At 37.9% G+C, this 16,606-nt stretch overlaps 1 protein-coding gene across 1 annotated transcript; it reads left to right on the top strand.

The window, feature by feature from the left end:
- Positions 1 to 2,338: 2,338 nt before the first annotated feature.
- On the top strand, positions 2,339 to 16,032 carry plppr2b (phospholipid phosphatase related 2b; the record flags this gene model as incomplete). Its single annotated transcript, XM_079840037.1, has 6 exons — positions 2,339 to 2,410; positions 3,548 to 3,668; positions 5,532 to 5,782; positions 7,911 to 8,087; positions 9,242 to 9,397; positions 14,444 to 16,032. The coding sequence occupies 6 exons, from the start codon at positions 2,339 to 2,341 to the stop codon at positions 14,474 to 14,476; spliced, it is 810 nt and encodes a 269-aa protein (XP_079696163.1). The 3' UTR covers positions 14,477 to 16,032.
- Between the last annotated feature and the right edge of the window lie 574 nt (positions 16,033 to 16,606).

Raw genomic sequence — 16,606 nt, forward strand, 5'->3', positions numbered from 1 at the left:
CAAATAACTGCTCAACACGGCTCTGGAGTGTTAATAAAGGCCTTCTGAAGCGAATCGACGCATTTGTGTAAGAAAAATATTCATATTTAAAACTTTATCTAGTAGAGTTCCAGCCGATGGATTTCCTTGGAAAAGTGTTGAATGTTGACAGTGAAACTCAAGATGCGTACGTGACGTCATGACGAGCGTACCTGGTCGCGTTAGTCTTTCGATCGGCAGGGGAACTTTCAACAATTTTGTCATAAATTGAACAGGGAAGGCGTCGGCCGAAAGTTTACTTGATAAAGTTTTAAATATGGATATTTTTCTTACACAAGCGCATCGATTCGATGCCTTTATTAACACCCCAGAGCCGAGTGGAGCAGTTATTTGATGGACAGATGCACTTTTTATGGACTTCAAAAACAGAGCAACTATGAATCCAATTCAAATTCTTGGATTAGCCTGGATTTCTGTAATATACCTCAGATTTTATTCGTCTGAAAGAAGAATGTCATATACACCTAGGATGACTTGAGGGTGAGTAAATTATGGGCTAATTTTCATTTTTGGGTGAACTATTCCTTTAAGTCAGGTGTTTTCTGTCATTCTTTGCAAAGTCTTGTTTGTTGTCACACTGCTATTCTTAGCGCTATTCTGGTTTCCTGTGTTTATGGTTTTGACTCTTTTTTTTTTTTTTGACTTTGTGCTTGTTATATGGATTTACGATTCTGGATTACCCTGATAAACGACAGCCTTTGGATCCTCAACCCGTGTGTTTCAGAGCAGTTTCATGACAGGAGGGGAGCATATAATAAGGTTACATAGTAAACTACTAGTTAACATGAACTAAGAATGAACAATACTTCTACAGCATTTATTAATCATTTTTAACTCTTTCCCCGCCAAACACGGAATTGTCTGTCATTTATGAAAATTTTCTGGGTTTATGTGTTTTCACTGTTATGTTAGGGGGCGTTATGACACATCTTCTGAAAGTGTGAAGAAGATGCAGAAACAAGCTATATTATGTATTCATATGCATATGTAAAATAATGTGATCACCAACATTAAACAGCTTATAAATAAAAACTAATGTTACTGAATGAAATGTTGACCCAGAGCTACAGGACTGTGCAAACATTTGAGGTGTTGATGGACTCTTCTCCATCTGTTTTTTGATCATCGTTCTGAATCCGATCCAGATGCAGTCTTTGACAAAAACGTAATCAAAATGTTGCTTTTTTTATGAAACTACCCATATTCAAGTGTTGATAAAAAAAAGAATGCATGAAGCTAGAATAAAACAGTTGTTGTTTTGTTTAAAAGAACAAATTATTATTTTGATATATTGCATGTTCAGATATTCATACAACAAAATATTCTGAGGGCCATGACATTTTTTGTGAAAATTATCAAAAATGCTGATAGTGGCTGGCAACTTAAAAAAAAAAAAAGAAGAAAAAAAAACGTTTGCGAGGAAATAGATAGATAATGTTAATTTCAACATTTAAAATCAAAAGTTGTTAACATTAGATAATGCAACTAACATGAACAAACAATGAACAGCTGGATTTTTATTAACTAACATTAGTAAAGATCAATACTGTAACAAATCTATTGCTCATTGTTAGTTCATGTTAATACATTTACTAACGTTAACAAATGAGAACAAGTGTTACCATATTATTTATGAATTAATAGGCTAATTCATGATATTTGTACAAATACTTTTAAATAAACTTTAAATACATTTCAAAACTGTATAAAGAAGTATGGGACTTTTTACCTGATGGTTATACCACATGTGATTAAACCTCCAAGAATGAGGTTTTCAAAACTGAAAAATTCAAGATTGTCAAAACCTTCCACCTGCATGGATAAAAACTGAAAAATACCACGCAGGAGAAATTCCTTTATATAAGGCTTTATTCATCCCCTGACTTGTGTTACAAAGGAGGTTGATAACCCATTCATTAGACATACATGTAAATTGGGGTTTGAGATAAAAAAAAAAAATGTAAATGGCTATTACCAGTATATAACAATACTCCATTTCATTGCAACCCGGCTCTTCCTGAGGTACTAAGAGATGGGATTACACAATACTGGTATAATCAGGGTATTCAAGTGTTGAGGACGACACACTAATGACATTTGAACTATTGAGAACAAAGTTTTCTCTTCCTGTTAAACATTTTGAAATATTTTCTGGTGAGGCATTATATTACTACATTACCAGGTGGTCATTTAAGGCCCCTCTCCTCACTCTCAATAGACACTATTATAAGAGAGAAAAAAGGGTCCAAAGGTTTTGTGTCCTATATGTATACCAACTTCATTGACTTGTATGGGGAGGATGTATTATCTTCTAGACTATGGGAAAAAGATCTGGAATGTACCTCTGTGCAAGATTCCTGGGAATACATCTGTAAAACATTTCTAACATTTTCATACAGTGAGGCACAGATTAATACAGTTAAATATTATACACAGGGTATATTATACACCTGAAAGATTACACAAGATTAGTTATTCATATTCAGACAGTTGTCCTAGATGTAAAACAGAGGTTGGTACATTATTGTTTTGGACTTGTTCAGAACTAGAAACTTATTGGGAAAATATAATACAAACTATTGATAAGATTATTAATGTTAAGCTTTCATTTAATCAGAAATGTATGTTTATTGGGAGATGAATCGGTCCTCCAACTTGATCAAAGAAAGAATTTACGCTTTGTTAAGATGGCTCTGATAGCAGCGAAGAACTGTATAGCATACAATGGAAATCAGAAGAAAATCACCCAATCATGTTTTATGGCTTAGAGAACTTTCGTCCTACGTTCCTGTTGAAAAAAATAATGTTTAATCTGGAAAAAAAACAAAAAACACAAAAAAAACCATCAATGTTTGAAAAGATTTGGGGCAAATTTATTGAATATATGAATAATTGTCTATTTGAGTGTTCTGTCTATTGAGGGGAGGGATAGGGATGGTAGGGTGGTTAGAAAAGATTGTCTACTTCTATACTGAACGTATTCTGTAAATTGTTTATATGAAAATAATAAATATATTGATTAAAAAAAAAGATTGTCAAAACCATATAAGACCATATTAAAGATAGCCCTTTATATTTCTAAGAACACATTTTCAACTAGAGTTGTAAAAATATTTTCTTTATCATGGACACTTTTATTTCAGCATGTCAGCATGTCCATGTAGTGTTGATTTCCAATCTGTGAGGATTCATATTTTATGATTGACGTCTCATTCGGGCACATTGAACATATAATAACGTTATATAAATAACATGTCTCAGCTGTGCTGGTATACATTTAGCATTTATACATTCATGGGATTGAAAATGAGATTCTATCATTCTCATAAATTTAATGTAAATTCTGGAACTGGAACATGAGTCTTGACAATGACAAATGTTGCCTTGTACATTTGGCAATCAGTTTAATCAGTTTAAGGGAAAATAAATATTGTGGTTCCCCCTAAGCGCTGTTCTCTGTAAGCTATATGCACCTGAGAAATCTCATTCCCGCTCCTGTCTCCTGCAGATACTGGTGGGGGAGCTTGCATCCTTCTTCACTAAACCTGAGGCCACACAGGAGAAGACGATTGTTACGGCTGACTGCTGCTATTTCAACCCGCTGCTGAGACGCATTGTCCGCTTTCTTGGTAAGCAATGCTTCAACTTTTCTTTGCTTCTTGGGTTCTTATTCAAACGGTAATCTTCCATATAAAATCAAACTTTTCCTGGCACGTTACTACTTCTTTTCTGGCATTTTGGAAATGCGTCTGTGTGTATGCGTGAAGCACCTTACACTATACAGTTACAAAATTTGGGGTTGGTCAGATTTTTGGTAACACTTTATTTTAATGGTTTACTTTAGACATTCTACTGACTATCAGTAACTTTTTCTACTAAACCTAACCCTAAGCCTAATGGTGTAACGTAACCGCTCCGAGAGACAAAGGTTGAGAATCCAAACGCAGCTTTATTGAAAGGTTAATCCACAATCGTAGTCATACACAGGCAAGCAGTCCAAACAGGAAAACAAGACAGGAGAGACAGGCAAAAGGGTAATCCACGGAACGGGCAAGTAATCCAAAACCAAGAGGCAAGAAACCAGAGAAAACGCTCAGAAATGCAGTGATACAACTAACAAGACTTCGCAATAAATGACTGAGATAACCAAGTTTATATAGGGTGAGGTAAACAGGGTAATGAGACACAGGTGCATGTAATCAGGGATGACGAGGAGCAGTGAGTTATGGGAAATGTAGTTTGTGATGGAGTGACAGTCCGGGGTGGAGTGCCCTCTGGTGGTAACCACGGGGCACTCTCACTGGTGATCGTGACAAATGGTCTACTACAGTTTAGTGAGACTCTCTAATGACTTTTCAAATTCAAATAACTTGACAAGTTGACGTCATCTAGTCAGAGAAAAAGCTTCGGTCTTCTAACGATTCTTAAAAATGACTCAGAGTCGACTCTTACTTTTGAAAGAAAATAACTATATATACGGTGCACTGTCATATTTCAAACTATGCAGGATGTTTTTGTTCACTTAGATCTATGTTACACACTACATGAAAGGTACATTTCAAAATTCCATGATAGGTGCTCTTTAATATTTATTTGTGGAAACAGTAATACATTTTGTTCAGGATTCTTCGATGAATAGAAAGTTCAAAAGAACAGCATTTATTTGAAATAAAAATATTTTGTAACATTACGGGCCCTATTTTAATGATCTGAGTGCATGGTCTGAAGCGCATGGCGCAGGTGCACTTAGGGCGTGTACAAATCCACTTTACGTGCAATAAACCAATCAAAGTCTCCCATTCCCTTTAAAAGCCATTTGCGCTTGCACCATGGCGGATTCACTATTTACATGGCAGAATTTGCGAGCGGAAAGTCTGAACGCTTCTCCGGAGAGGAATCCTTTTCTTTTTTTATATTTACAAATGTGCTGCTGCGCGTCCCTGTGTGTGTAATAAGCAGAGTGTATGCGCGTTGTGCATTCGCCTATAGGCACATATTACTAACGTGCCCTTTAAATAACACAAAAAATACTGCGCTATTGACTTTAGACCAGGTTTTGTTGGTTAAGGGTGCAGTCGTTCCGTTGCCTCAAAATAGCAACAATGCGCCTGAACACACCTCGTTTCCAGACCAGCACGCCCATGGGCGAACAGATGGGCGTGAGTGCATTTGCTATTTAAACAACGTGGCGCTGGACGTGAAAATGATAACTGCGTCGGGCTGAAACTAGCAAAAAACACTTGGCATCGCATTGCACCAGGTGTATGATAGGGTTCTACAGGTCTAAATGTTTTTACTGTCACTTTTGATCAATTTAATGCATACTTTATGAAAAAAAAAAAAAAAAGAATCTTACTGCCTCCAAACTTTTAAACGGTAGTGTATCAAACTACTCTAAATGGCCAGCATGTAAAAATCATCAAAAGTTAAAATCAAGTGGCTGATGAAATGTTAATTTTGGCATGTTTCCCCCCTGTTCCTCTTGTTCTTAGGTGTGTATTCTTTTGGCCTCTTTACCACCACCATCTTTGCCAATGCAGGGCAGGTAGTGACAGGAAACCAGACACCTCACTTCCTGTCTACATGCCGCCCAAACTACACAGCACTGGGCTGCCATTCACCGCTGCAATACATCACAGAGCGGCGAGCGTGCACCGGCAACCCTTACCTCATCACCACTGCCCGCAAATCTTTCCCCTCGAAGGACGCAGCACTGAGTATGTACTCCGCTGTCTATACGGTGGTAAGTACAGCCAGGACAAGACATCAAACATGACAGCATATGAAGAAAACACTGTCACCTCTCCTTCAGCAGTGATGACAGAGCTGCCACTTATTCATCTAGATCCTGTGCCATGATGATTCAGAATATCTGCTCATGGCCCTGCTGAAATGACCAGCCTATCTGACTCGTCAGCTTTGTGTTGTGGATTCTGATCTGCAGTTTATAATTTCTTAAGACATTTTATGTTTTTGAAAGAAATTCATAATTCACAAATGTAGCATTTATTTAATCAAAACACAATAAAAACATAGTATAGCAAATAATAATTTATGTTTAAATAACTGTTTATTTATTTTTGCCATGATAGCAAAACCCAGTTTACAGTATCATTTCTTAAGACATAATTATATTCACTAATGTAGCATTTAATGAATTAAAATACAATGAAAATGTAATATAGTAAATAATTATTAATTTTTTTTTTTATTAACAAAAGTTTTTAGCTCATAAAACAAAATCAAAAATCAAATCAAAAACAAAATTTTTGTTTTTGAAAGAAATTAATAATTATATTCACCAAGTGTGGCATTTAATGAATCAAAAAACACATAAAAAACATAATATTGTAATTATGAATGATTAAAATAACCGTTTAATATTTTTAGATAATTTTAAAGTTAAATGTTTTTCTGTGATGCCAAAACCCAATACATTTTTAAGGAAAGGAAATTAACATTCTATTTACCAATTTAGCATTTAATTAATCAATATACAGCAAAGCAGTAATATTGTGAACATGATTATTACTCTTTGAAATAACGGCTTTCTGTTTTTCGATATTTTAAAATGAATTATCTTTTATGATGTGATTGCAAAGCCCCATTTTCAGCAGCCATTAATCCAGTGTACTAAGGAAACTTTGTGTTATATAATCCTTAAGAAATTAGCATAATGTGTTGATTCGGTACTCAGGGTCTTTTTCCTATTATTAGCACACTTGAGAATGATTATGCTGCTTTAATGAAGTGTGGAGATGGCAGTGCAGATTCTTTTGCACTTGCTGAATTGTAGAGTATTGTATATCTTGTAAATCAGTGTATACTTTCAAGCTTCAAGTCAAATTTTTGGTTTAAAAGGGCCAAAAACAAACAAGTCTCTCTAGAAACCTATTAGCCCTATTAGTGTTGTTCTTTTAAGGGATGAAGTCTATTCCATAGACTACTCGATCTACCGAGCACAAAGAAAAGTGGACGACCCAGACATCAAGACAAGGAGTACATTAGAGTCTCTAGTTTGAGAAACAGCTTGAAGCTTCATTGAGCAGCACACAATAAACTCCTGCAACAGAGCAGAGAAGACTCTAGGATGCTGCTGCTGGCCTTCAGGCAGATTTCTTGAAGTAAAAACAAATAAAAGGATAGAATGGGCACAGCTTAGTTGGCAAATTATTAGACACAAGAGTATTATGCATGGATAAATCTATGTTTCTATGAGGTGTTGAACTGTGAGAAGTGTAACTGGTCCTTCTTGACCATCTTGCTCCTAGCGGGATTCGAACTGGGGTCTCGGGCATGGGAGGCAGGCGCCTTAACAAGACAGCCTCTAGCTTCAGTCGCTAGAGCGACTCTAGAGCGCAGGGCCTACGTCCATTACACTCACCCCCTAAACCTCACTTCCAGCCGGGTCACGGCATCAAATGTAACCGGTCTTGCTCGACCTGACCTTGAGATCAGAGGAGTGAGGTTTACACACACAGCTCTTACTAGCCTACGTCCAGGTCATGGCACCAAATGTTACTGGTTCTTCTTGACCCGCTCCAAGCGGGACTCGAACCGGTGTCTCCGACGTGGGAGGCGGACACGGGAACAAGGACACTAAAGACCGCAGTCGCTAGCACACCTCTTAAGATCAGGGGAGTGAGTTTTACACACAGCTCTTACCGGCCTACGTCCGTTATACTCACCCCCTAAACCTTGCTCCCATCCGGGTCACGGCACCAAATGTAGCCGATCCTACTCGACCTACTCCGAGCGGGATTCGAAACGGGGTCTTTGTTGTATGTTGCATAATGTTACATTGTATTGTATACAGCTGAGTGAAATATGTGTGTTTATGCAGACTAATGGTTATTTTTGTGTTTCTGCAGATGTATGTAACTCTGGTATGGAAGACTAAAGGCACAAGGCTGACCAAACCCACTCTCTGTCTGACTCTCGTCTCATTGGCTGTTCTGGTGGGCATCGTGCGTGTAGCTGAGTACCGTAACCACTGGTCTGATGTCCTAGCTGGATATCTCACTGGAGGAGCTATCGCTGCTTTTCTGGTGAGAATCTGCCAACCTTTGAGACCAGAACATACATAGGCCGCAGCCAGACTGTTCAATGTATTCTTCAGTTAAAGAATTCATGCCAATTCAAAAATAGATACACTACCATTCAAAAGTTTTGGTATTTTTAAAGATATTAATCATTTGTATTCAGCAAGGAAGCATTAAATTGACAATTAAATTGTCAAAAGTGAGAGTAACATTTATTATGTTATATAAGATTTCTATTTCAAATAAATGCTGTTCTTTTAATCTTTCTATTGATCAAAGAATCTTGAAACAAATGTAACAGTTTCTACAAAAATATCAAGCAGCACAACTTTTTTCAACACTGATAATAATATAACATGTTTCTCAAGCACCATATCAGCATATTAGAATGATTTCTGAAGGATTGTGTGACACTGAAGACTGAAGTAAAGATGCTTAAAATTCAGCTTTGCCATAACAAGAATAAATTATATTTTAAAATGTATTCAAATGGAAAACAGTTATTTTAAATTGTAATAATACTTCACAATATTACTGTTTTTACTCATCAAATAAATACAGCCTTGGTGAGTGTAAGAGACTTCTGTCAAAAACATTTTAAAAAACTCTTACCAACCGCAAACTTTTGAACGGTAGTGTAATAATTTTGAGCATGCAATAAGATAACAGACATCAGTAAACTGCACCTTTGTTACATGCATAATTTGTTCTACAATGATTTAAATCCATCACAAACCTTTCCACTTTGATTGTACAAGGTTTTGTGAACAATATCAAAAAGAATGCCAGAAAACCCAGCCTGAAATAATACTATACTCAACAAACTAAGATCTAAATTGCACACATCCTTGCATACTATTTAAGATAGATAGAATGTGAATTGTAATACATGTATGTCTCACACAATGCATGTGAAACAGGTCATTACTCTGAACACATACCTGTTTAACAGCTAATACTAGTACTCAGATGTTTAATAAGTCTGCAGCTAATCCACTGGCTTTAGACTGCATCCTTCATCCTCTTAGTACAATCACAACCATGCCAAGGCTGAACATGCTCTCGACATAAAGCCTTAATCCTGCGTTGTCATACAGTAAATAAATGCCTTGCACATTTTTGTTGTCGTTATTAACCTCCTCCTCTTGGTTCACCTCTAGGTCACATGTGTGATCAATAACTTCAAGCAGACCCAGTCTTTTCTGCCCCCCTTACCGCCCCCTGTGCACCCTCCGCGCCCGGAGCCCTCGCTCAACATGCCCATGGTGGCCATGCCCTGCGTAGAGAGTCCACTCGAAAAGTTAAGTGGCCCTCAGGTAAGGGGTGATGGGTGGGTGCATTGGACACCAGGATAGGGAGGGGAAGTGTTGGAAATCTAACTGCTAACTGTACTGTATAATAATGTGTCTATTCTTCAACTGAATCAGGTCTGCTGCCCACATACTTGTGGTTTTTAAATAGCCACGAATAATTGGATCATACACTTTAAAAAACACTGGGTTATTTTTTCAGCTTAAACGCTGGGTTGAGTGTGTTGTGTGAAGAAACTGGGTTGATTTGACCCAATTTAACCCTATTCGGAGCGGATTCGTTTTACATGGGTAGATGGAGTAATTTAATTTTACCACAGGACGTCTGTAATATTAATGGCCAATTCACACAGGATAAGAAATCTCAGTAAAACTAGCAGAAGTGGGAGGGATAACTTGATTTACGCACTGACGTCATCTCCCTGTCGCCATGTGCGTATTATGTTGCCTCCTGATATCACTTGCGAAAACACACATAATCTATATGCACCAATCAGGCATAACATTATGACCTAATAACTTCCTTGTGTTGGTCCCCCTTTTGCTGCCAAAACTGCCCTGACCCATCGAGGCATGGACTCCAATAGACCCCTGAAGGTGTGCTGTGGTTTCTCTGGCACCAAGATGTTAGCAGCAGATCCTTTAAGTCCTGTAATTTGTGAGGTGGGGCCTCCATGGATCGGACTTGTTTGTTCAGCACATCCCACAGATGCTCGACTGGATTGAGATCCGGGGAATTTGGAGGCCAAGTCAACACAATGTGCTCCTCAAACCATTTCTGAACCATTTTTGCTTTGTGGCACGGCGCATTATCCTGCTGAAAGTAGCCACAGCCACCAGGCAATACCGTTTCCATGAAAGGATGACATGGTCTGCAACAATGCTTAGGTAGATGGTCCATGTCAAAGTAACATCCACATGGATGGCAGGACCCAAGGTTTCTCAGCAGAACATTGCCTAAACTAAAGCATCACATAGTGCTGCATAGCATCACATAGCTTCCCATAGTACATCCTGGTGCCATGTGTTCCCCAGGTAAGTGACACACAAGCACCCAGCCATCCGCGTAATGTGAAAGAAAACGTGATTCATCAGGCCACCTTATTCCATTTCTCTGTGGACCCGTTCTTATGCTCATGTGCCCACTGTTGGCACTTTCGGCAGTGGACAGGGGTCAGCATGGGCACCCTGACTGGTCTGCAGCTATACATCCCCATATGCAACAACCTGCGATGCACTGTGTATTCTGACATCTTTCTATCAGAACCAGCATTAACTTCTTGAGCAATTTGAGCTACAGTTGCTTGTCTGTTTGATCGGACCACACAGGCCAGTCTTCACTCCTCATGTGCCTCAAAGAGCCTTGGCCGACCATGACCCTGTCGCTGGTTCACCACTGTTCCTTCCTTGGACCACTTTTGATAGATACTGATGACTAACTGCAGTTTTGGAGATGCTCTGACCCAGTCTTCTAACCTTGAGGACAAAATGTTCACTTGCTGCCTAATATATCCCACCCACTAACAGGTGGCATGATGAAGAGATAATCAGTGTTATTCACTTCATCATAATGTTATGCCTGATTGGTGTATAACCTATTGCACATCATGCAATTTCAAACGGTTCAAGTTAAACTTCGCCTATCTATATCCATGCGCTCATGAGAGGAATATAGAAGAAAACTAATCAAAGCGGAGAGAGATCTTCGAAACTGCCAGAGGAGTGTGTTCTTTTAAAACTGGAAGGTTTTGTCGGAGTGTCTTCTTTCACTTGAACGTTGACCAGTGACTGATGAGCGGTAGCTGATAAAGCCGGAAAGGGACTTGAGAGGAGTGATTGAAGTGCCACTGTTATGTTTTTTCGAATATTATGCAGTGTGTAATATAGCGGTTTGAGAATGTAAAAGGTCTGCAAAATTTCAAAGATCAAAATGCACGATTGTCTCTTAAAAGACAGAATCGATTCTGAACTGCCAAAACAAGTCATCAGCAATTCCAGTCTCATACATATCTATGTAGGTTTGTAACAAATGTGCATAATGCCAGCCTATGGTCTTCATTGGCTGCCTGTGAACAATGTCTACTTTGACCCTCAAACACTGTAGTTTTAGCTGAGAAGTGACATGTTGTAGCAACATGTCGTGTTGTCGACATGTCAAGAAGACGCTATTTTCTGCAATGCGAATCCACTTTGCATGCTCTTCCAAAGTATGAGGACATGCACTGGAATTGAGACAGTAAAACCGACTGTGATAAGGTTAAAGGATGAGAATACTTTTCACATGTATTTATTAAGCAACTCAAAAACTCATGCTTCCAGATCACATCAACTCAAAGAACTTTCATTCAGCTTGACTGAACACAGGTACGCCTATCTCTGTCCACCCAGTTCTGCTGGTGTCTTATATATTGTCTTTCCGCCAGTTACTAGAATCAGAGACAGGTGTTAGTTATCATGCACTAGACCCACTTCTTACCGGTCATCTCTGCACTCGCTCTCCCGTTGCAGACTCCGCTTTACCACTCCTCCCTCGCCACATCAATGCCATCGTTACTGTTAGTATCACTGTGTACTGAGGAAGACTCTAGACCATAGACTGTAAAATGATATGGACGTAGTGTCCGTGACGTCACCCATAGGATTCTGAGGAGTGGTTTTGAAGCCGTTGCCATCTTGGTGGCGCGTTATCACGCGTCACTCCTGGATAACAGAAAATGGGCAAAAAGGCGGGACGTGGCTGGAGCTGAGGTGACGTGAAGACTAACAGACAGCAGACAAGTGATAATCCACCCCTCAAAGTGGCCAAGCCCTTAATTATGCAGAACTTTTAAGGCTTTATATAATGTAAACGAATGAGTTGTAAAAAAAATTAACCCCCTCACAGTTGTCATGAAGGGCAAAATTATCCGTATAGACCAAAACCACAATTTGTACCAGGCTGTAAACATGTTTTTTTCTGCTGTAAAGTTGGCCATTTTAACATGGAGCTCAATGAGATTCTGCTCCCTTCTGGAGCCTGTCCCTAGCGGCCAGTCGATGAATTGCAGTTTAAGTCACTTCCGTATAGAGACAGAGCGACACGTCATAATCTGAAGACCACGCCCACCGGAGGGGAAAACAATCAAACGCTCTCCATTGACTTTGCATTGTGTGAGGCTGCCTTCTTGTCATTTCGGACTTATAACAAAAAACAGAACAATGTCTAAAAGCGCATATGTGACAAAGTGTACAGCAAACAAGCTAAACATAACCCAGAACCAAAAACCAAAAACAGAACCAAAAAAAGTTTTTATAAGCTGTTGCCCCAAAAAACGAGCTTGGAAAGGACACAAAAGTGGATACAGGCCATTGAGACAGAGCACGACACGTTATATTACATTGAGAACTACGCCCACTGGAGGGGAACGTAATCGGCGACAGGAAATATAATATATAAAACTGACATTTGGATATTTGACTAAATGTTTACTGCACACATAGGCATACTGAGTGTCAGGATCCCAACATGTTCCCATTCTTCCTGCTGAAGCTTCACGTTTTATTGCCTTTATCCACTTTTGTCTCCTTAAACGCTCGTTTTTTTGGGTTGACAGCTTATAAAAACTTATTTCTGTGTTTTTTAGCTTGTTTGCTGTACACTTTGTCACATATTCGCTTTTAGACATTGTTCTGTTTTTGTTATAAGTCCGAAATGACAAGGAGGCAGCCTCAAGCAATGCAAAGTCAATGAAGAGCGTTGGATTGGATCCCCCCGGTGTGGGCGTGACCTAAATACGCTCTGTCTCTATTGGCTTCAAGAGAAACTGGGGGAGGTTGCCACTTGCTCTAGACTAGAGTTGAAATTCAGATATGGTAATGTATCTTTCGTTTCTGAAACGCGCTGTTAGCAGTAGACCAATCACAATAGACTGGGCCGTCTGACCAATCAGAGCAGAGTAGGCTCTCAGAAAGGAGGAGTTTTGAGAGACTGGATCCTTGATTGAACCGTTTCAGACTTTGTGAGAAAAAGGATGATGCTGCAATGTATGAGAAAATTAAAGTTTTTTTTTATTTATTCTTTTTTTTTTTTACATTGGATGCGTGTAAACCTATTGTAAAAGACCTCTAAAACAAAATTAGGAACCTTTAAAATAGCATAATAGGGGCACTTTAAAAACACTTTAATCCTATTGATTCAGTATAATACACCGTTTATGCTCACTGTTTAGTGTTTATTACAAGTTTTCAGTGTTTCTTGGTAGCACTCAAAGCCTGAGGCTTTGGCCATAGTTGGACTATTTTACATTAAAAGCATTAAAAAATTATAACTGGTCACATTTAGTCTTAAAGTCAGCATGAAGCAGAAGTTACGTTTGTATTTTCTTCCTGTGAAAGGGCCTCTTAATCCAGAAAAAAATGTAGGGCGGGACTTGATTTTTATCCATGGGGAATTGATTGGATTGTTGGATGGTTGTGGTTAGCTATTGCTGTGATGTCATGTGAATGACAGGTTGTCCTGCCCTCATGTCCCACCAGAGGGAGGGGAAGTCATTTTGATTAAAGATTACGCGGGCACATAAATTAAAACAATAATGTGCACCGATAAATCATTTATAATAAATGCTGCAACATTCCATAAAAAAAACAAGAATTGTATAAAGTATAGTTTAATAGTATAAATTGCAACTTTATTTAACTGTATAAGCTATATATTTTTCTTTGCCATTTTCTCACACACTACCCATTGTACACATTGTTTTTACTTTTGCCTATATTTTTGTCCTGTTCTAGGTGTTCTTACTTAATACAATTCCCCTTTTGATTATTACTGTTGCTTGTGTTGTTCCTGTAGTCATTTCACATGTTAAAATGATTTTAATGTGCAACCCATTTTAACCCAACAGTAGTTATTTTTAAACAATAGTTTGAGTTGGGTCAGACGTTTATCGGAACCCAGCTGGGTCAAAACAATCTAGCTGGGTTCGTCCCATTTTTGACCCAGTATTGCCAAAATGACCCTGTTCTCTCCCTCTCACACTCTTTCAGAAACGCTTTGTTTTCTATGCTCCACAGGTTCCAGGGGTTTTGTACACAGGCATCACATGACCATCAGCCATACCTGGCCCCCGCCCCTCCCGATGTCCTTATCCACTCACGTCGCTCCATCTCCAGCGCAGTCTAGACATGCCTTCAGAATATTCTACCTGCGCTCGCCCTAGACCCTCTCTCACAAGATCATACTCCACTCAGGTCTAGAGGCTCCTGTACTCACCTCTACTGCCCCCTACCAGCTGACAGAGACAATGACAGCAATATCCTCACATTTCAATCCGGAATATTGTTTTTTAATGAAAGCGTTTCATGTTTGCCTGAATCCTTTTGGTTTCCGTCTCTTGTCTTTTGGGTGTTTTCGTTTAAGGAAAGTGTTCCAACTGATAATAATCTTCCACCTCTGTATTACCATTATTAATGGAAGACATTGACATATGAACATTTTATGTACATTCTAAAAAGATTTCCTCATCTAACAGCCATACAGAAACTGAATATCAACTGTGAAATTTAAGATTTAAATGAACATTTAAGAGTGAAAAGTGGAAAAAACAATTCTATTTTTGGAAATATAGATTGGTAGAATGTAGCAATCTACTAGTAAGCGTATTTGAAAGATAATAAATAGATTATTAGCACTATTTTTATGGCTAAGTATTTCGGTTAAGTATCCATGGAAAAAAATATACTATTCAGAAATAGGGTCAAATGAATCAAAACTATAGCTGTACAGAGACAGTTTTCAAGATTATAATATATTTAAGTAAATTTCAGCACCAGTAAGCTGGGATGTAAAGGAGAAAAATATGTACAGGATGTAGCAAATGTTTTATATCTTACATTGTATAAAATGTGAATGTTTTTCCCTTGGAAATTTCCTGTTAGAATTATTGACGTGTTGAGTCAATTTAGTGATATAATCCAGAACCAAAAATCCAGAGACTAAGGAATTACCTCAGGTTTCATCCTAAGGTTAATGGGCTACATCTGCCGACTGTCTCACCATAAGATTATATCATTTTTGTAAATAACTGTATTTTTCACATAATTTTTTGGCATTTTACATACAAATTGCTGTTATCATTAGAATTTATTTATTTGTTTTTTGTTTTTTTTAGAGAGAGAGAGATTGTGAAAACTGACATTGTGAAACCGAAAACAGAGGGAAATATTCTGTTAAGCTTGTTATCAGACATTTTGTCTATTGATGTTATTGGCTATTTCGTAAGCCAGCATTTTCTACATAGTCTGTTCTGAAGAAAGTGAGATAAAGCCTCTGTATGTAACATGGTGCTTGAATGTGACTGTTCAGGTATAGCTCCCCTTTCATTTTGTAAAAAAAAAATTACAAAAATGTTCAATATGACGACAGATGATTCTTGCAAAACTGATTGTTAATTAAACATTTAATTCAAAGGAAATGCCTTGAACTTTTAATGGCAGATCGCCCTCTGGCAGTGCTGGGTAGTAACTGTAACTGGATTATGTAATCAGATTCCAAAAATGAAGTACTTGTAATTAGAATATATTACATTTTAAAATACTCGTACTGTTACTTTTCGATTGATTACATGATTACATATTATTCACACGATGGCAATAAATTATTCAGAATTGATTGATTCTCTCTTTCATCTTTTTAAATGCTCATTTCTAAAAAAAATATCCTACTGCTTATATATGTTCAAGGTCTTCCAGGTTTGTGGAATTGCACACTGAAAACTGAGACCCACACAGCATTTGATCACTGGATTTACAGAAATCATTTCACTTTTAAGAAGTTTTTTTCCCCCAACATAGAATCTACTAGAAACATAAAAACTACTGACGGACACATTATTGATTATCTCTCAATAATTAAATTATCACTGAAATGTAATTGTATTAACATGCACAAATTCGCTAAATGTATTGTTTTCATGTAATCCAGGGATTTGCGTCAGTCACTTTTTGACCTAATATATTTACTTGATATATTTTAAGGTAATAAAGTCAATAATCTAACAATACATTTGCATGTTCACATTTCTCTGAAGTCAGGTAATGGTCACATGACATGCAGTTAACCAAATAAAAGGGTAAGGGTTTTATTTTGATTGGTTTTATTTGAACAGGATTTACTTTAATTTAACATTTTTGTGATTTAATTCCTTATTAGCTTTTCATTAAACTCACAAACCCCCT

This window comes from Gobio gobio (assembly GCF_949357685.1).
Source record: "Gobio gobio genome assembly, chromosome: 17".
In the NCBI taxonomy this organism is placed as follows: domain Eukaryota; kingdom Metazoa; phylum Chordata; class Actinopteri; order Cypriniformes; family Gobionidae; genus Gobio; species Gobio gobio.